At 41.7% G+C, this 21,866-nt stretch overlaps 1 protein-coding gene across 2 annotated transcripts; it reads right to left on the bottom strand.

Moving 5' to 3' along the window:
• Positions 1-1,199: 1,199 nt before the first annotated feature.
• LOC108648792 lies at positions 1,200-19,964 on the bottom strand. 2 transcript variants are annotated; one of them, XM_018097219.2, is made up of 9 exons: positions 19,665-19,962; positions 17,605-18,036; positions 12,754-12,800; positions 10,374-10,650; positions 8,395-8,757; positions 6,771-6,935; positions 3,975-4,024; positions 2,548-2,851; positions 1,200-1,721 (listed from the first exon to the last, which is right to left on the bottom strand). In XM_018097219.2, the coding sequence occupies exons 1-9, from the start codon at positions 19,744-19,746 to the stop codon at positions 1,519-1,521; spliced, it is 1,923 nt and encodes a 640-aa protein (XP_017952708.1). In that variant the 5' UTR covers positions 19,747-19,962; the 3' UTR covers positions 1,200-1,518. The 2 variants fall into 2 exon arrangements, with proteins under 2 accessions (XP_017952708.1, XP_031749593.1); XM_031893733.1 differs by lacking the exon at positions 6,771-6,935 and having other exon boundaries at positions 19,665-19,964.
• Positions 19,965-21,866: the final 1,902 nt, after the last annotated feature.

Genomic DNA, 21,866 nt, shown 5'->3' with positions numbered 1-21,866 from the left:
CTTTTCTGCAGGGCCGGAACTAGGGGTAGGCAGAAGAGGCAGCTGCCTAGGGCGCAACGATTGAGGGGCGCCAGGCAGGAGCCTCTCCTGCCTACCCCTAGTGCTACTTTGTCATTGCCTCCGCCGCTTGTCATTAGCGGCGGAGGCAATGACTGATCTAATCGCCCCCCCCGCACTGCCTCCTGTGCTTTGGCGCGCATGCGCCATTCGGGGGAGCGGGGAGGTGGGCGGAGTTGGCTGACCGGGTTTGCCTAGGGCGCCCGGTCGGCTTGGCCCGCCCCTGCTTTTCTGGTATAAAGGTAGTTTCCCTGTAGTTTCACTAGGGGGTGGTGTACTGCAATATAAAAGAGGATGACTCACAAGAGTTGAGGTCTTTGGTCCTGGGACCCCCCTCTGTCAGACGTTAGCTACAGGATTCAGCTAGAGAAATCAGCTAGACTGTTTATAGTCACTCTAGGAGTGAAAGGATAGACAGGGTATCTAGTAAGGGCAGTCTCAAAGCCCCTCCAAGGAGATTATTGAGGTTATTACCTCCTGGCAATACAGGCCGTAGTTCATGTACATTAAGTGGCCAGCTCAGGTGGTAGCTAGGGACCATAAAAAGGAGATTGCCTAAGCGAGAGGGTCTTCTGGCGTGAGTACCGGGAGAGCCCTAAGGGAGTGTCTCTTGGAGTGAGTACCAGGGAGTAGTGAGAGGGTCTCCTAGAGGAAGTAAGGAGCAAAGTACCTGAATCTGCATGTCATAATACTGGATACTGTGTGGATATAATAAAGAAGTTTATTTGGTTAATCAGCACTTCCAGTCTCCTGGTCAATTCTTCTCAGATTGGATCCTCAACTGCCTGGTAAGCACCCACCCCAAGGGGACAAGGTCCCGGGAGTTGCAGGGAGTCCCTACATTTAGAGGACTGCACAGATTAATCCCTTCTCAGGGAGGGGTGTTACAGTTCAACCTGTCCCTACCCTGGGTGGAGGCACCTGCTCCCCCATATAAGTGGGGGCACAGGGCTCCTGTAGCGCCACACACATACAATTGCATGCTAGATCTCATGCAGTAGCAGAAGTACATTACATTACTGTGATATTTTTAATGCAAAAATAACTGAGTAAAGTGTGATTGAGCAGTGCAGCAGGGTTTATATCCCCTTTAACATCTAAAATATAATATGTTAACATGCCAAACAATGAGCAAACACAGGCCAACACAGTTGGTGGGTCAGGCCCAGGGAGTACGTTCCCACTGCTTTTACTTAATATTCAGAGTAAAGGTGCAAATCTGTTTCTATGAAAAACATAAATCTAATCATGGCATTTCCATAGTTAAAACACATACAGATACATTATATTTCACAGCCATTATTTTTATTTGCCCAGGACATATATGTAGGTGAAAAGTGAGTGAGGTGTGGGGGATGAATGGGGAGGCCATTTTACAAACTGGCTATGGATTCAATAGAGTGGGGGTGTGGCCTTAAATGTCCTGCTTTTAGAACACTGGGAGGAATAAGTTGCAACAAATTAAATCTGTGTGATTCTATTAAACTTATTGCGCAGTTTAAACATTGAGTTTGTGGAGTTAATATGTTTCTTCTCATTGGTGCTGATGAGAATGAGGTCACTGGCCCATTTCCCAATGCTTCCTTGGCTCCCCAGAATCCCTTGCTTCTCCTCAGGGCCACTGTCTTCCAGGTCATCCACCACCACCAGGACTCGGTCCTTCCCTGGAATATGGGCAAATGCAACACACAGAGGGGAACATGTCAGATAGTCACATTCATAGGTCCCAGTGCAACTGCACCAACTCTTTCACTGCGGCAATGTGATGGATTTATAGACTTTCCCCATATGTAATAAAAGACAATAAGTTTGCCCATGAGCAGTAACCCATGGAAACCAAAAAGATTTGCTTTTATACAGGCCCTTTCTCCAATAATTAGGAAGTTTAAATAGATGTTCATTTCCATGAAGCCTCTTTATTTTTCACGAACAGGAAGTGCTCCAGCAGCCATTTTAGGAGCCCTGGCATCCATTTTCCCACACTTTCCTCACTTGCATCTTGGAAAACAATAATGTGTTTAAGTTGTCCTTGAATGTGTGTGAAATAGAAAACAATTATGTGATTAACTTCCCCTTGAAATGTGTCAAGGACAGGCTGTCACTGTCTATTCTATATCTTCATTTTTTTACAGTAAAACTCTAAAAATCTGAGTATTTAAAGCCTCCATAGGACTCAATGGCTTAAACTTGGCGTGTTTTTTGTCAGTCTAAAAAAGTTACATAAATTTGTATAAATCTCGAACATTCATGGTTTTTAATCGTATACTGCCAAAAAACACATTTGACTTTTCTTTAGAGAAGGAGTAAATGGGCCCCTTAGTGTCTTTTCTTACATAACCCCATAAATTGCTAATTTGTTGTTAATCTATCTCTATCTCTGGTTATATGATTAGATGATTCTGTGAATAAGAAATGAAAAAAAGAATGAAACCGAGGATTTGTCAGTACGTCCCTTACTGTGGGAGTGTGAGAGGGAGCCCAGTGACTTACCCAGCTGATTGGCTAAATACTGCAGCTCCTCATCATACAGAGAGCCCGGCACATCAGTGACATTAATCCTCCCTCTGTTCTTGGTGTGATACAGGATCCCGACCGAGCAGCGAGACACCTCCTCCCAGAACTGACTCCTCCCACTGTTAGAGATGTGACAGGGTCTGACCTCCTCAACATGGCCGCTAAACTCTGATTTAATGAACCTGCACAGCCACCGGTAATCATCTTCTGCTGATCTGGAGAATATCCCGACCGTGTGCTTTTCCTTAGTTTGTTGCACAATTTCACTTCCCAAGCCCCCCTGTGTGAATATAAACAGTGTGTACATATATAAATGCCACTGAGTATTCCTTTATCCTGCATGATACACAATTTATGGAAAAATTAAAGGGGATGTAAACCCTGCTGCACAGCGCAGTTCAACCAAAGGTTACGCAAAAGAATCCTCCAATGAGAATCCCAGCTGATCTGTATAAATCTGGCTCCCTGTTCTCTGTTCCTGCAATTGGAGTTGGGAGCATTAAGCACAGTTTCCCAGCACTGAACAAGTCTGTCCCTTTATCCCCATGTCTGATTCCTGTGCCATATAATGACGGGAAAATGCCATCATTATCTCTATATGTAAGGTACCAGCAAGGGGCCTGACACAGTGCTGGGAATCAGCATTCTCATTGGTCAATTTTTTTAGCATTTATAATGTGGTTTTTCATCAGTAGAATTCTCATTGATGTATAATTAAATTTTTCACCAACTTTTATAGGACACCTAGGGGAAGCAGTTGGACAGTGTTAAGGTTCAATTTACATCCCTTTTGAAAGGTTTGTAAACCCAACTGCAACACTGTCCCACTGTGCCCCCTAGTCAACTATAGAATTTTACTTAAAAAAAATAATCTAAAAAATTTGTCAATGAGAACTCTACTAATCAAAAAATTGACCAATGAGAATGCTGATTCCCAGCACTGTGTCAGGCCCCTTGCTGGTACCTTACATATAGAGATAATGATGTCATTTTCCCATCATTATATGGCACAGGAATCAGACATGGGGATAAAGGGACAGACTTGTTCAGTGCTGGGAAACTGTGCTTAATGCTCCCAACTCCAATTGCAGGAACAGAGAACAGGGAGCCAGATTTATACAGATCAGCTGGGATTCTCATTGGAGGATTCTTTTGCATTTCAATGCTGCCAATGCGGGCCCTAGAGAGCTGGGAAAGTTTTATTGTGCAATATTGCTTTAAGAATACAGCCCTGATGTTGCTGGACTACAGCTCCCAGCATGCCTCACCCTTCATTATATGTTACATTATTCTGGGATTTGTAGTCCAGCAACAGCTGAGTAACGTTTGGTTGAGCAGCGCTGTGCAGCAGGGTTTACATCCCCTTTAATTTCAGTGAGTTGCTGTGGCTTTACACTTCTTACCAAACTGTTCCATAGTCTTTCTTTCCAGGAACTTTTTTTCTCGTTGCCATCTATCAAATAGAAAAAAAAACATTTATGACTAACTAGTTAAAATTTTCAGGTGAAAAATATGAGGGAAAGTGAGTAGAAGGGACATAAAGCACAGACTACTTGAAAATAAAAAAGATCAAATTAGAAATGTAAGATATACAGTGATAAGACTTAAAGGACAACTAAAGCCTAAAAAAGAATATGGCTAGAAATGTTTAGCTACGTGTTTTGGGACCTTGTACCAGCCCAAAGCCAACAAAGCTCTATAGAAATAAAGCCCCATGCCCCTGAAGATGCCCACAGTAGCTCTCCATCTTTTGCCCAACTACTGCACATGCTCAGTCTGCTCTTGGCTGATGTCAGTGACCTGAACTTAGGGATCGACTCACAATATTCTTCTTTCCCCTGCCTGCTTGGTCTGGTCACTATTAAACATGCATACTAGCCAACCAATCACAGTCCTGTCTGGCTGCTCTCTAAAAAACTGAAGTCCTTTTGAGCTTGGGGCCAGACTTTAGCTGAATCCTTAGTGTGACTTTTCTTTCCACCTTGTAATGATTCCAAATACTGAGCTGTGTAACAAATATAAGTTACAAAGGTTGGAAACAGAGGCAGAAGCTGTGACAAAAGTTTCAGTCACTTTGCTATTACCCAACAGCCCCTCTGGGAATAAACTTTCCCATTGGAAAGGTTTGTCTGTATGTAATACAGTGACTGTATATGCACCTTACACTCCCCCCATGGCTAAGGTACAGAATATTACTGGCTTTAGCACTGGGGCTTTTTTTTTTTTTTTTTTTGTTTTGTTTTGTTACATACAACCACACAACAGACCAATAACTTCCCTCAAAGTGTTTATGAAGCAGTTGCATGGGGGTTTGTGTGCATTACACACGGGGAGAGGCCAAACTGTGCCAGTAGGTGTATAGGCAGAACAACATGATATGTACAGGGGAACCTCTGCACAAACACTATGTTCCTTCCCAGGATGCAAAGTGACTGACACTGAGCTCAGAGTTTGGGCTCTCACTATTATAAACAGGCTGTGTATGGAACCCCCAGGCTGCTCAGCAACCCTTTGCTTTGGTCAGTGTAATGCAAGTGTTAGAGAGAGTCATTTGTAGAAGGATAGAATTCAGAATGTGTTTTGGTTAGAAAAAGCCACAATTATCTTCTGAGCTGATATTTTGGGGGATGGGGATATGGGAATATTTGGGAGTCTGTTGTAAACAAGTTATGTCTAAATACTGAGCTAAAGCTTGTTTTTATTGATATCCTGTAATAAAATGTGTATAATAGGGCAGCGCTAATTTATATGTACCTGTACCCATGATGCACCTGTGTCTCTGTGCCAATGGGATCATTTTAGGTTCCACCTAGTTCTCTATGGAGGTTGAAGGAAAAAAATATACACAAGAGCATTGACCAATGAGAATGCTAATTAGATTCCCAGCACTATATCAGCCATTGTGATATTATCTTACATATAGAGATAATGATGTCATTTTCCCGTCATTATATGGCACAGGAATCAGACATGGGGATAAAGGGACAGACTTGTTCAGTGCTGGGAAACTGTGCTTAATGCTCCCAACTCCAATTGCAGGAACAGAGAACAGGGAGCCAGATTTATACAGATCAGCTGGGATTCTCATTGGAGGATTCTTTTGCATATTTATGCAGCCACTGGCTTTGTGCTGTGGTTTTGATAATTTACTACGTTCCCTAAGCTCCGCCTCCCAACAGCAGCCCAGAGCAAACTGAGCATGTGCAGGAGCCAGATCTTTTAGAAGATGGTATAACAAAGTAACAAGATGGCAGCCCCCTGTGGACAACTTTGAAAGCATAAATCATTATTTTAATTAGGCTTCTCAACCTCTGGGCTTGTGCAGTAAGTTCAGAATGTTTATGTTTATGTTCAGTATACAAATTACAGCATTTCTAATAATTTTCTATTTTAGACTTTAGTTCTCCTTTAAGGCAGCACATTCAGTCTAGGTGGGTGCTTATTATATACTAGAATGATGAGGATACTCAGGCACATCACAGGCTTATAGGTGTAACACATAAGCATTTCCCCACTGGTGTCACTATGCTATGTGATTATTGTATGACTTAACCCTGCTATAACAACATTTTGTATATAATAATAGGTCTTAGAATAACAGAAAATACAATCAATAATTCTAAAAAAAAAAAAATGCATATAAGATGGCAGAATGTGATAATGATGATTTTAATTGAAACAAAAATGGCAACAAATTACCAATGTAACATCTGAATAAAGAACCTCTATAGGAATCAGACATGGGGATAAAGGGACAGACTTGTTCAGTGCTGGGAAACTGTGCTTAATGCTCCCAACTCCAATTGCAGGAACAGAGAACAGGGAGCCAGATTTATACAGATCAGCTGGGATTCTCATTGGAGGATTCTTTTGCATTTCAATGCTGCCAATGCGGGCCCTAGAGAGCTGGGAAAGTTTTATTGTGCAATATTGCTTTAAGAATACAGCCCTGATGTTGCTGGACTACAGCTCCCAGCATGCCTCACCCTTCATTATATGTTACATTATTCCAGTAACAACTGAGTAAAATTTGGTTGAGCAGTCCAGTGTTAATAAATTATCCAGTGTTAATAAATGAGCCCCACTGAGCCTATAGCAAGAGGTACTGCTATAGGTTGGTTAAGGATATAGTGTTTAATCATAGAATTATGGAAATGCTATTCTTTTTCAGGGGGTACATCAATGGATGGATATGGTACCTTGCTTGTGAGATTTTTGCTGTTGTACACTAAGTCGCCTCTGACCCTGTGTCCCACTCCCAGCAGCTTTCTCATATCTTCTTTGTTGTTGTGGTGGGCCAGTTGGGCAGGGTGTTGTATCATCAGTTGTACAGGGAGCCAGTTCTCTGTTATTCACATTTGCGCCTACAGGGAATGGAACCAATCAAGGTTAGGGTTACATTAAAACATTGTTGTATCAGTCATTTTGTCTCGTATATTGTAAGCCTTCATAGGACTCAATGGTACTAAACATTAATAAATCACGAATTATGGGAGTTATTTTTGGAAAACTCTAAATTTTCGGGCAACAATAATGAAAAAATCGAGTTATGGCAAAAACCCATTTGTAAAATCTCTAAAGTAAGAAAAAATCTGACTTTATCTCAGATTTGTTTAGCAAATCTGCCCCTTAGTTTTTCTGGGAAAAGGAGAAGATAGTGAATACATTTCTGAGGTGCTGAAGCTCTGCCACAAGTCACAAACTTCAACTCATTGGAACAGGGGATGCATCAATGAGCCAAAGCAGTCATCAATCCAAAGGGAAAATAAAACCTTCCCAATCGACATCTTACTGATTGTTGGTGAGATATCGGTCAGGGAGGCCTGTCGGAGGATCCCATACTCGGTCTGAAGGACCCAAATCTGCCCATGTAGGGCCACCTTTAGTGGTAATCACTTTGATAAATAGCAGACAAGATACCAAGTACCAAACTGAAAAGCAATTTCATTGTATCTGTCAGAATGTGGGGAAAAACACAAATATTATATATAAAGATTTGTCTGCTATTTATCATAAAAATTGCCACTAAGGCTTCTGCCCATGCAAGGCCAGTGTTTTACAAAGATCATTTGGGTTGAAAAGGGACAACAGTCTTTCAAGACCCTATTAAATATATATGTGTATATATGTATGTGTATGTGTAGCCGCACACACAAGGACTTAGCAAAATGTAAAAATTTATATATAGACATATCAATACACTCACATATATATGTACAGTGTATACACATACATTTTAATCACTGTATTTTGAGTATATATTAAGTGTTTCAGAATTTTGTGATATATTGATACACTATTATTTCATGATGTTATATCTCTTAACGTATTATGTTTATGGAGTTATATGAATTGGTAACATTTGTTCACTTTATTGCACTTGTCACTTTAAAGGGGCACTAAACCCTGCTGCACATCAGGGTTGTATTCTTAAAGTATTCTTAAAGCAATATTGCACAATAAAACTTTCCCAGCTCTCTAGGGCCCGCATTGGCAGCATTGAAATGCAAAAGAATCCTCCAATGAGAATCCCAGCTGATCTGTATAAATCTGGCTCCCTGTTCTCTGTTCCTGCAATTGGAGTTGGGAGCATTAAGCACAGTTTCCCAGCACTGAACAAGTCTGTCCCTTTATCCCCATGTCTGATTCCTGTGCCATATAATGACGGGAAAATGACATCATTATCTCTATATGTAAGGTACCAGCAAGGGGCCTGACACAGTGCTGGGAATCAGCATTCTCATTGGTCAAAATTTTGGCACATTATGTTCTCAGTGTTTTAAATATAATTTTTAAGTAAATATCCATATTTATCATATTTACCAGTTTTCTGAACTATTTGGCCAACTCCAGTGCTAAGGTCTTTTAAAGTTTCAGTGCCAATGGATCTTGCCTGTTTGAGACATGTTATAGCAAATGACACTTTAGATGCTAAATTTGCAGTTCTCTGGTTATCTTCATCCTCTCTCTCAGTTGACTGCACATAAAGACTTGTGACTTGTAGAGCAGATCGAATGCTCTCCAGCTTTCCCTCCAGTCGGACATTGTCTCCCTTATCTGCTTGTGTGAGTAGCACCAGATCGCAGGCGTATTCCCCAATACTGCGCTGTTGTACTAGGATTCTGTCTTTCTGTGCCTCCCCACTGTCCTCCAGGTCATCAGCAACCACAATCACATTCTTCCTCCCTGCAAACACAATAAAATAATTATGTGAGTTCTAACAACCAATCCAGTCTGTGGATCCAATTTATTAAAGGGGATATAAACCCTGCTGCACAGCGCCCTTCAAGTAAACTTTACTCAGTTGTTGCTGAACTACAAATACCAGAATAATGTAATGTAGGGACCCATAGGATTTATCACTCCTATGGCTTTAATCCCCTACTAGTTCTTTCTATTACTGTTACTGGGCGGAGTCCCATGTATCTAGTTTGCACTAATGCTATCCCTTATAGATTTAGTCAGGTTGTACACACCCCCTGCAGACTGATAAAGTGTCTGGCAGGAGGGTGTGACTTCCTCTTTGGCTGCCTGTCTGCTACCTGAGAGCAGCTCCCTCTGAGCCTGGGTGCAGCAACAGGCCCCAGTAAAGCCAAATTATCCCAGAGACCATCTTAACATCTGGAGAAGTTGTTGACAGGGCCCTGTGAACGACGATTAAGTAAGCATAGCAGTGTTGTAACAGCACTTTCTAGGAGAAGTGAGATAGTTAGCATCTAGCAAGCAAGGACAGCCTAATAGCCCCATCAAGGAGAAATAGTGTTCTGGAAGTACCCTTCCATCTGGCAATGTTGCCTCAGCAATAGGGCCATGGAGTAGAGATAGGAGACAGGTTAGAATAACCCTGATCCCTACTCACACGGAGGACTCTCAAGCTAGGGGTTATCAACCTGAGGAATAAGGTATCTACCCAGACTATCTCCAAAGGGAGTATTACGCTGACAGGTACATTTACCCTGCCCAGACTCTACCAAGAGGTGGGATAAACCGGTGTGTACCCTCCTTTGTCTGCCCTAAAGGGATATTTTTATCTACCCTCTATATCTGCATTGCATGCATCTGATAACCCTGCTTACCATCTTTGTCTCAATACATTTGTTACTAGTTCATCAGCAAGAACCTTTCTGGTGTCCATTATTACCAACTGCACTACACAGCTACAGTGAGTTGTAGTTCAACTACACCCTTATATCCAGTCAGGTCTCTTCCACCTAAGTGAAGGCCCATCCTAAGAAAGGGAGTCACATGTAACACATGCTCTCCATATACTACTAAACTGGTTTAACCCTTACATAGCCAAACAAGTGTTACAGTAACATATAATGAAGGGTGAGGCATGCTGGGAGCTGTAGTCCAGCAACATCAGGGTTGTATTCTTAAAGGAGAACTAAAGACTAAAATAGAAAATCATTAGAAATGCTGTATTTTGTATACTGAACATAAACATTATGAACTTACTGCACAAGCCCAGAGGTTGAGAAGCCTAATTAAAATAATGATTTATGCTTTCAAAGTTGTCCAGAGGGGGCTGCCATCTTGTTACTTTGTTATACCATCTTCTATAAGATCTGGCTCCTGCACATGCTCAGTTTGCTCTGGGCTGCTGTTGGGAGGCGGAGCTTAGGGAACGTAGTAAATTATCAAAACAACAGCACAAAGCCAGTGGCTGCATAAATATGCAAAAGAATCCTCCAATGAGAATCCCAGCTGATCTGTATAAATCTGGCTCCCTGTTCTCTGTTCCTGCAATTGGAGTTGGGAGCATTAAGCACAGTTTCCCATCTATTTTGCATTATACATACCTAGCACATTAGCCATATATCGCAGTTCTTCATCATAGAGAGAGTCAGTCACATCGGTGATATTCAGCCTCCCTCTCCTCATAGTGTGATACAGGATCCCGAATGTGCACTGAGAGACATCTTCCCAGAACTGCCGCCGCCCGTTGTTAGAGATGTAACAGGGTGTAACTTTTGCCACCAAATCACTGAATTCTGTTTTGAGGGACCTTTGTAACCAATCGTAATCACTTTCTGCCGATCTGGAGAAAATTCCAATTTTATGGCGCTTCCTGATAAACTAAGCATGGAAAACAGAATGAATGAGCAGGATCATAGTGAGGAACCCAAACAAAGTATATTGAACTACGTTAAAGGGGACACAAATGGGCTCATTTAGAAGTTGCAAGCCCAGTTGTGGTCAGGCAAGATAAAGCACATTGGTTCTCATGTCATAAGCCGCTCCTTCAACTTCCGTATCACTGTCCTTGGTGCTGTTTGGTCCATACCACCTTCTGTTACAAAGGAAACACTGAACCCAACCGTAAAGCTGTCCCACTGCTAGTTCTCTAAACAAGCTGATAAAAACTATAATTACACATGGAAAACAATTCACCAATTCTAATAAAAGGAAAAACTTAATTATAGATGCATTTGAAAGGTTTGTAAACCCAACTGCAACACTGTCCCACTGTGCCCCCTAGTCAACTATAGAATTTTACTTAAAAAAAATAATCTAAAAAATTTGTCAATGAGAACTCTACTAATCAAAAAATTGACCAATGAGAATGCTGATTCCCAGCACTGTGTCAGGCCCCTTGCTGGTACCTTACATATAGAGATAATGATGTCATTTTCCAGTCATTATATGGCACAGGAATCAGACATGGGGATAAAGGGACAGACTTGTTCAGTGCTGGGAAACTGTGCTTAATGCGCCCAACTCCAATTGCAGGAACAGAGAACAGGGAGCCAGATTTATACAGATCAGCTGGGATTCTCATTGGAGGATTCTTTTGCATTTCAATGTTGCCAATGCGGGCCCTAGAGAGCTGGGAAAGTTTTATTGTGCGATATTGCTTTAAGAATACAACCCTGATGTTGCTGGACTACAGCTCCCAGCATGCCTCACTGTGCTGTTAGGACAGATATATGTCTTTTCACATACCTCCCAACTGTCCCGCTTTACGCGGGGGAGGACCAGCAATGTTTTAGGGGGTCCCTGCTCTAGCGCCAATGCAAAACATAACACCTGGCTACCAATGTCTGTCATGAGTCTGTCATTAAATACAGGTGCCACAGTGCATAATGAAATCCTTAGGGCCACAATATGTCATAAAATGATTGGGGCCACCGTGTCTGTCTTCTGGTGCACTTTGTGTATGTTATGCTTTTCAGGTGTGGTTTTGTAAAATGGGCCTGTTTGGGGGGGCGGGTGGGGGGGCGTGGCCATAAAGTGGGCGTGACCTAAACATTTTTTGTCCCTCCTTCTGATTTTAAAATGTTGGGAGGTATGTTTTCATTTGATTATAGGTATGACCAGTCCTTCAGCTACATCTACTGGACACTTGTAGATATTTCCTGATGTTAGTTATTTATTTAATAAAGTTAGCTATTGACCCCTGATGTCATAACTCCAGGTCACAGGAAGTAGATGTTCCCAGCCTGTGCAGTTTATCTCATGTGCTTTCAGCTTCCTCCATGCTAAACAGGCCCTATGCAGCATTGTTGGTGAGTGTATACAGTTTTACTTGCTTAATATACTCAGCTTCTGCATCTCAGAGAGGGAGGTTTGTTTCTGTTTGATAGCAGATTTATTACATCCGTGTAATGTATATGTATGCATATTGTTTCACCAGCAGAGACACTTATACCTTTTCATTTGTATGTATTTCAGTTTTACCCTTTCATCTTCAAATACTCATTAAACAAGTTAACAACTTACACAGTGTGGTGCTTTGAAGAAGGGTTATCTGCCTGTCAATCTTACTTCAGACAGTGAGCAGGACAGAACAGTAGACAACACCACGCATAGCTGATGCAATACAGCACACTCACCCTTCATTATATGTTACATTATTCTGGGATTTATAGTCCAGCAACAGCTGAGTAACGTTTGGTTGAGCCGCACTGTGCAGCAGGGTAACGCTGTGCAATAGGAGAATGCTGCACAGTGCATGGAATCAGCATTCTCATTGGTCACTTCTCTTGCATCTATAATTAAGTTTTCAGTAAGGAGAATTCTAATTGGTGAATTGGTTTCCATGTGTAATTACGTTTTTCATCAACTTCTATAGAGAACTAGGGGCGCAGTGGGACAGCTTTACAGTTGGGTTTAGTGTCGCTTTAATGGCTCTTTTTTAAAAGAATTCAATTTTAATTAAAAATAATAGTGTTTATATACCTTTTTTAGGCCATCTTTTTTGTTTTCTAATTTCATTTCCCAAAGATCTAAAAAGCAAAAAAAAAAGAATTAATACACCGATGTACCCTACATCAGCAATCAAGATGTACGTTTTTCAAAAACATTTTTACATGCATGTTGAAAGTGGCAGTTATAATATATATATATTATATATATAATATATAGGAGTAATTTGTCCCTAGCATGTTGCTGGTCTGTCTAAAGATGAGTCCTGCTATACCAGTCAACTGTCAGTGCATTTATGGCTCCCTGTCCCGCAATGTACACTGCTCAACACTGGGCAAATTTGCCCATGGGAAGTAACCCATAGCAACCAATCAGTGACTGGCTTTTCTCAGCCAGCTGCAAGTAGAACAATGAATGCAACAACTTGATTGGTTGCCATAGGTTACTAACCATAGGCAAATTTGTCCAGAGTTGATAAATGACCCCCAGTAATCAGTCTGTCCAGACTAAAAATGTGCAGAGCCACCGCTAAAAGCCATTGGTATTCAGATCCATGTGGTTGGCCCAAATCATAAATGCAACTGATTAATGACATACAGGTATGGGACCTGTTATCCAGAATGCCTGGGACATGGGGTTTTCCAGATAATTTTGGAACAGGGATCTCCATACCTTGTCTGCTAAAAAAAAAAAAAAAAAAAAAATTAAATAAATCGAATGGGATTATTTAGTCACCAATAAGGATTTATTTAGCTGACTTACCATCAATTACAAGGCACTGTTTTATTATTAAATCATTTTTAATAATATGAATTTTTTAATTAAAATGGAGTCTATGTGAGATGGCCTTTCTGTAATTTGAAGCTTTTTGGATAACAGTTTCCAGAATCAGGATAAAGGATCCATTATCTGTACCTGTATCTGTAAAGCTGGCCTGTGTATGTGCACCATAGGTTAAAGGACATGTAAACCCTTAATTTTCCTACCATGTACATTAGTTGGGCCCATCTCTCCCACCCAAATGGGATAATTCGTACTGTATATATCCCCTCCGTTTGCCAGCAATGTTGCATTTTGCTAAAACAAATAGCTGCTTTCACCCGGTGGCCAATTTCCTTCTTATATTTTTTAAAAGTGAAGTTAATGCAATGAAGAATGCAAGCTTACACAGGCAGAACTTAAAAAGCCTGCTTGGATTGAGAACTGTATTGGGGTAAGCTGAGCTCAGGAGAGGAGGTTAGGAGAAAAAATAGGAGCAGACAGCTAGAGCAGAGTTGCTATGGGAACCAGCAATGCTATCTCTTCATTGGCTCGTAGACTGGAAGATGTGCTTAGTAATCTGAGCTGGAACTGTGCATGCCCAGGAGCCAACAGCCAAAGAAAATTCCTGAGGGAGGGGGCCGAATGGGTTAGAGGAAGATAAAAAAATATCTAAGTGATTAAGGGGATGCTGCAGCCTTACTTTTAACTTTTGAACAACCAGAGTTGCAGGTGATTAAAGGAACAGTACCACCACAAAATGAAAGTGTATAAAAATAATTAATATATTATGTACTATTGCCCTGCACTGGTAAAAGGTGTGTGTTTGCTTCATAAACCCTACTACAGTTTATATAAATACCCCTCTGTGTAGCCCCGGGGGCAGCCATTCCTGCACTGGTACAGCTGGGGTGTTTGCTACAGAAACCCTACTATAGTTTATATAAATACCCCGCTGTGTAGCCCCGGGGGCAGCCATTCCTGCACTGGTACAGCTGGGGTGTTTGCTACAGAAACCCTACTATAGTTTATATAAATACCCCGCTGTGTAGCCCCGGTGGCAGCCGTTCCTGCACTGGTACAGCTGGGGTGTTTGCTACAGAAACCCTACTATAGTTTATATAAATACCCCGCTGTGTAGCCCCGGGGGCAGCCGTTCCTGCACTGGTACAGCTGGGGTGTTTGCTACAGAAACCCTACTATAGTTTATATAAATACCCTGCTGTGTAGCCCCGGGGGCAGCCATTCCTGCACTGGTACAGCTGGTGTGTTTTCCTCAGAAAGACTACTATAGTTTATATAATAAGCTGCTGTGTAGCCCCGGGGGCAGCCATTCGAAGGAGAAAAGGCACAGGTTACTTAGCAGATAACAGATAAACTCCCATTATATGGGGCTTATCTACTAGTTATCTGCTATGTAACCTGTGCCTTTTCTCCTTTTTTCCAGCTTGAATGGCTGCCCCCATGGCTACACCGCAGCTTATTTATATAGTAGCCTTTCTGCAGCAAAAACACCGTTTTTTTGCAAAGCAACAGCACATTATATTTTAATTACTTTAAAACACTTTAATTTTTTGATGTTACTGTTCCTTTCAAAAGTGGTGGGAATAAGGGGAAATAGGGGAGAAAAAAGGAGAAAGGGGAAAAGGAGAGCCACCGAGACCCATATATCAATCACTGTGGGGATGTTCATTGATTAATCCATCTTGGGAATAAAGTTCAAGTTTGATAGCCTTTGAGGAAGTCACGTGGAGCACGACGAAATGCGTTGGATGGGCACCGGTGGTTGGAGGGGAGGTGGGGGACAAGGAGAGAGGGTTACCGTAGGGGACAGGACTGATCTGTCCGGGTGGGGATGCGTGTGCTTTTGATATACTGGGTCCGGAGCTGGTTGATGAAGTGTGGTGCAAAGAGCGCGTGTAATTAAAGAGAGCGCGCCAGTACCACATCCAGAGCGCTGCTAAGTGGGCAAGTAACCAGTCATATACAGCGCTTTTTGGGTAAACTTGTAGGAATGTTTGAGGAGCGCGTGTCCCTAAGTAAGCGCTGGCAATATACTATAAGTATCTGTGATTCGGTAGTTGGTAGTGGCGGCTCTGATACACAGGCTGCTGGCGCTGATGTGATTAAGTGGCTGGGTGCCACCACTAACCATGATGTTCTGGTTATGCTGATAATAGACTCTTACAGCAAATTTGGTTGCCAGGTTCGGTGCAAATAGTGTAAATAGTGTACAGAGTACCCAAATAAATGAAATTTATTCCCAAGATGGATTAATCAATTAATATCCCCACAGTGATTGATATATGGGTCTCGGTGGCTCTCCTTTTCTCCTTTCTCCCCTATTTCCCCTTATTCCCACCACTTTTTAAGGTAATTACAATACCACGTAATTAATTTGTTGTTTGTGATTTCGGACATGAACTTAATGATTTATGTAACTGATTTTCACATCTATTGACTACAAGCGTGATGAATTGTTCCACTGTGGCCCATGACAGTCAAGTGGTTTTTAATTAATAATCTAACTATTGATTAACGGTATTTATTCTTATTTAACAGTATGAAATAAAAGTTATATTTTAAGGCGCAAACACAAAATTTCCTTTGTTGATCTAGTTAATTCCTATGGGATCTTTAGAAGTGTATTTATTAAATGGTTAGTTCTAACTTTAACTAGCTGGTAAATACGCTTCTAAAAATCCCATAGGAATACATAGAAAGTGGGAGAATTTTTATGTATTAAGCTCTAAACTTACATAAATCTGCCCCTATGTGTGCCCCTATTTTCTGGCAGAAATTCTTGTTTACCTAGGAAAACTATTATCAACATATGGGTGTTAACCTATAAAACATATTTTACTATATGAACAAAAATACAAAACCTAATTTGGAAACTCCAAGTCTCCCAAATGCACCAATACCATAATATGTAAAATTATGTAGAGATTTCTCACATATTCTAGTAATACACTACCACATTTTCAAAGTACTGCTCTAGAAAATGGTACTTTAGATTTAGATTACAGGGCCAAAAATTACACACTGTATACATTCTGCCCAATCCAAAATGGGCTCTGTGTAGGAGTATGTAGGAGTTGCTATATTGGTTTCCTTAGGTAGTACAGTATGAGGGTATAGCACATTTGCATCTGATCCCGCCATTTTAACTATATAAAAGGAGTATTTTTAGAAAAAATGGGGTGTGTTAATTGGGGCATGGCCACAAAAGTGGGCGTGGTCAAAAAAATTGCCATGCTGCGCACCAAATCTTTTTGTCCCTCTTTTCGGATTTCAAATGTTGGGAGGTATGCTACTCCAAACTACTAAGCTGCAATTATTAGCATTTTTTATAAAACTCATGAAATTGATTTTAGGTACCATGATAAAACTGAAAATATGCCAAATGAACACTGTATTTTACATGGAAAATGAATCTGTTGAAAAGTGCACATTCTGTTGAATCCAAAATGGGTAAATATGTCTTTCTACTCCAAATTAAAAAATTTCAAAGCTTAGCTTAGCTTTTTCTCATGAAATTTCTGCAAATTGTTTCCTAGCTTGTAATTTACAGCATCTCATCTCCCACATGTCATTAGGTGCCAAGATAAAAATCATAAATATGAATGCCAGGGGTCCTCTGAAAAGTTTGATACCTAATATTCATAGGATTAATAAACTATGTGGCCTGTAGTGGGCAAAATATAATATTGCAAAAAAAACATTCATAGGCAAAACCATTTAGGAACGCAGCAATGTTCATGAGAGGGAGTGAGGGTAGGCACATTCCCCTTCCCACCCCCTACAACTTCCAATACATGTAATTTAGACATAGGCAGGTCAGCAATGGAGCCTTATACATACCAGTTGCCTTTGCATCAGGTGCTAATCCAGTGCTAAGTGCAGCCAGAGGTCTCTGTATATGACCCCTTTAACCTGTACTTGATGATAACTATGGGAGCATAAATCCATTTGGGTGGCAAGTTAATCCACTTCATTTTGTTTTAGGCATGGTGCTACACATTATGAAAGTTCTCTTATCCAGAAACCCCAGATTTCATGCATTCTGGTTAACATTCCATACCTGTATTGTCTTCAAAAACAATACTATTTTATGGTACTTACCATTTTGTTTTAAATAGGAACCATTCAAGAATTTAATTAAGTTGACAGTTCTGCCTTTGGCCTGCCTAAAGTAATTTTTTAGTGGGTCAGAAGTAGTACAATCCAGTCCCTCCATGAGTCCTTTCAGTTTTTTTTCAACAGTTTCTGGAAGTTGTTTAAGAAGACATGTAATTTCCTTTTGCATTCTGTTGATTTGATCATCTTCATCCTCACTCTCAGAAAAATGCACATAAAGACCTGTGATGTATAAAGCAGATCTAACGCCCTCCAGCTTCTCCCTCAGCCGGCCTTGGCCTCCCTTATCTGCTTGTGTGAGTAGCACCAGGTCGCAGGCGTATTCCCCAATACTGCGCTGTTGCTCCAGGATTCTGCCTCTCTCTGCTGGGCTACTGTCCCCCAGGACATCAGCAACCACAATCACATTCTCCTTCCCTGGGAACACAATGCCCAATTAAATTAGATGAATATCCTGCCCAACTTCTTAAAGGCATAGTGACCCGTTTCAAGTTCTAACTGGAGTGTTTAACTATCCCTATATAAACCCTATTTTTTCTTATTGAGGTGCCACTAACACTTCATTGTTACTAACTTCTATCGATCTCAAACATGGTTTAAAGGCGAGGCGCTTCATTAGTGATGGCACATTGGGGGGGGGGGGGGCAGTGTTCTGATAGGCTGGAGAACACATGTAATCAGTGCCCCAATCTATCAGATCATTGCACCATCCCAGATAAAGTGCAACACACTTCTGCTCATCTTCAGACATCATCACAGGTTGGTAAACAGTAAGCTGTGGAGAGGCAGGGGGCACCTCTATCAGAAAAGTGAAAATAGGGTTTTGATAGGCATCTATCAGTGGAAAGTTGTTTATCCCATTTGAAGTGCAGGTTAATAGAGCCCACACTCTGGTTGGGGGAAACAATACCTATGATATGATACTTAGTGCCCCAGTTTGCTGTAACCCTTATGCTGGGGTACACTGCACCTTGAAGCACTTTGCCTTTAGTATAGTTTATCTGAAATGCCACTATGTGCAACTGTATACTTAGGTAATCTCATTATTGAAAGGGGGCCTGTTACCCTAGTAAATATTTCCAAATTGTTCTGTATTCTGTTTGTCAAGCAAAATAAACTTTTCTTACACTATATAAATTATTTAAATCTTCTGTCCTTCAGTCTTGGAATTACACAATCTCAGCAAGCAGGCAGGCGCCATTTTGAGGACACTGTTATTAAGGTAAGCTTTGTATCACCCCAAATCTTGTATATGCCCCAGAATGGGGGACCTGATACCCATGCACAGGCTACACAATTAGATGGTGTGGAGGGGAAGTGACTGCTCAATTAAAAGTGAAAGTAATTCTCTGCCCCGCCCCTATGCCTAAGGTCAGATGAAGGAGGTGCATGAGGGTCACCATGTTGGAGGGCCAGAAAGGAAAGGCAGAGCAGTGAGGGAAAGGCAGAGCGGTGAGGGAAAGGCAGAGCGGTGAGGGAAAGGCAGAGCGGTGAGGGAAAGGCAGAGCGGTGAGGGAAAGGCAGAGCGGTGAGGGAAAGGCAGAGCGGTGAGGGAAAGGCAGAGCGGTGAGGGAAAGGCGGAGCGGTGAGGGGAGGCGGAACGGTGAGGGAAAGGCAGAGCGGTGGGGGAAAGGCAGAGCGGTGGGGGAGAAGGCAGAGCGGTGAGGGAAGGGCAGAGCGGTGGGGGGAAAGGCAGAGCGGTGAGGGAAAGGCAGAGCGGTGAGGGAAAGGCAGAGCGGTGAGGGAAAGGCAGAGCGGTGAGGCAAAGGCAGAGCGGTGAGGGAAAGGCAGAGTGGTGAGGGAAAGGCAGAGCGGTGAGGGAAAGGCAGAGCAGTGAGGGGAGGCAGAGCAGTGAGGGGAGGCAGAGCAGTAATGGAGTCTGTGATTGCAGACACTTGATAAGCACATGTCTGCTGTTTGTCGGTGCAGTGGCTGTTTGTTATTTTGGAATGTGGGGCAATTTTTGCTTGTGTGTCTGAATGATGTACAAGTTAGGATCCATGGGGCACTTATGTGCCTGACGAATACAGTCACGTGATACATACCTAGAACACCAGCCATATATTTCAACTCCTCATCATACAGACCGTCAGTCACATCAGTGATATTCAGCCTCCCTCTCCTCATAGTGTGATACAGGATCCCGAATGTGCACTGAGAGACATTGTCCTGGAACTGCCGCCGTCCGTAGTTAGAGATGTAATAGTGTCTGACTTCTGTCACCAAGTCCCTAAACTCTGAATAGAGGGACCTCTGTAACCAATCGTAATCACTTTCTGCCGATCTGGAGAAAATCCCAATTTTATGGGGTTTCCTAAAAATCTACACATGAAAACAGAATGAATGAGCAGGATCATAGTCAGGGACCCAAAGAAAATCTATTGCAGTACATTAAAGGGGATGGAGCAAAACACAGGTACAAACCAGCACTTTTCTTGCATTTTGCACCAAGGCCACAAACAATCTCCCCACAAACCTTCCTAGCATCATCCAACTGCTCTACTGCCTGCTGGCTGTGCCCAAAAGCTGTCAATATATATATCAACAAGGATGAAAAGTCACATAAGTGCGGGTAAAAAGTTTCCTACTTCCCTGAGGAAATGACTGAAATGTTTGACTTTCTCCTACGTTTTGCATGTGATTTTGAGGCGTCCGGTACTCTGGCCTGCAATATCTTATGCACCGCACAAAACCTACAGATGCTATGCTACAAAATGTGTGCTGATTTTCTAATTGTCATTTACACTACTAAAGCTGTGTACAAATGGCTTCATTTACACTAAACCCAACCCACAGCGCCCCCTAGTTCTCTATAGAAGTTGATGAAAAACATAATTACACATGGAAACCAATTCCCCAATGGGAATTCTACTGACCCAAAACTTAATTATAGATGCAAGAGAAGTGACCAATGAGAATGCTGATTCCCAGCACGGTGTCAGGCCCCTTGCTGGTACCTTACATATAGAGATAATTATGTAATTTTCCCGTCATTATATGGCACAGGAATCAGACATGGGGATAAAGGGACAGACTTGTTCAGTGCTGGGAAACTGTGCTTAATGCTCCCAACTCCAATTGCAGGAACAGAGAACAGGGAGCCAGATTTATACAGATCAGATTTTTACCTGTCAGGCCAGTACAATACCAGCCAGAAGGCAATCGTATTGTCTGGTAAAACCTGCATTGATCACCGGTACCAAAGCTGTAACACACACATTCATGTTGGAACTGGGAGGGCCAAGGGAGCCGAGCTCCCCCCAGAATCTCTGTACCCAATTACAGAAGTCAGTGCAGGCAGCCAGGGATGCAGGTAAAGTTTTGAGCAGTGGTCAAAACTAACACGGCCCCCGGCCCAAATTCATCTTCCGTGCCCCTGAACACATACCTTGTTTATGAAAGTTTAAAGGCTCTTTTATTATTTGCTTATTTAAAGGAAAACTATACCCCCAGAATGAATATTTAACCAAAAGACAGTTTATATTATGTTAAGTCGCCTATTAAAGAATCTCCCCAAACTGGAATATATATTTCAGTAACTATTGCCCTTTTACATCCTTTCCCTTGAGCCGCCATTTAGTGATGGGCTGTGTGCTCCCTCAGAGATCAGCTGACAGGAAGTGATGCAGCTCTAACTGTAACATGAAGTAGTGTGGGAGCAAAAGGCAGAACTCTGCCCATTCATTGGCTGATGGGGCCTAGCATGTATGTGTGCCTTGGCTTGTTTGTGTGCACTGTGAATCCTATGATCCCAGGGGGCGGCCCTTAGTACTTAAAATGGCAGTTTTCTATTTAGGATTACCCAATGGCACATACTGCTAAAAAGTATTTATTTTAGATGATGTTTATTTAGATGAAGCAGGACCTTACAAATGAGCTGGTTTATGTGATATATTTTTATACATTGTTTGGGGTATATTTTTCATTTAATCATGATGCTAAACACAGTTTCAATAGATAAAATCTCATTTTATGTAAAAAAAAAAAAAAGCTTATATACCATTCTTTGCAGTTTTTTTTCTGGTTCCAATTTCCTCGTACCTAAATAGCAAAAAAAATAAATAAATTAATATGCTACGTGCCCTTAATTTAAAAAAAACAATACCTATAATCTTTCTATATAGTTAGTTGTTACACGTGGCAGCAAGATAATGATGATACCAATCTTAACCTCAGTAAGTTCAGTACAGACGTGTATAAAAGAGAGATCATCTTCCCCAAGGACTGGTGGGGGCACCAATAGCAAT

Source organism: Xenopus tropicalis, chromosome 9 (genome assembly GCF_000004195.4).
Source record: "Xenopus tropicalis strain Nigerian chromosome 9, UCB_Xtro_10.0, whole genome shotgun sequence".
Taxonomy (NCBI): domain Eukaryota; kingdom Metazoa; phylum Chordata; class Amphibia; order Anura; family Pipidae; genus Xenopus; species Xenopus tropicalis.
The sequence above is the reverse complement of the archived record's forward strand: the minus strand, read 5'-3'. Positions and strand labels throughout refer to the sequence as shown.

Coding starts and splice junctions, on each gene's coding strand:
- LOC108648792 (XM_018097219.2), bottom strand. CDS start 19,746: ATGAGGAGAGGGAGGCTGAATATCACTGATGTGACTGACGGTCTGTAT. Junction 18,037..19,664: donor ATATATGGCTGGTGTTCTAG/GTATGTATCACG, acceptor TTGTGTTCCCAG/GGAAGGAGAATGTGATTGTG. Junction 12,801..17,604: donor TTCCTATTTAAAACAAAATG/GTAAGTACCATA, acceptor TTTGCTTTTTAG/ATCTTTGGGAAATGAAATTA.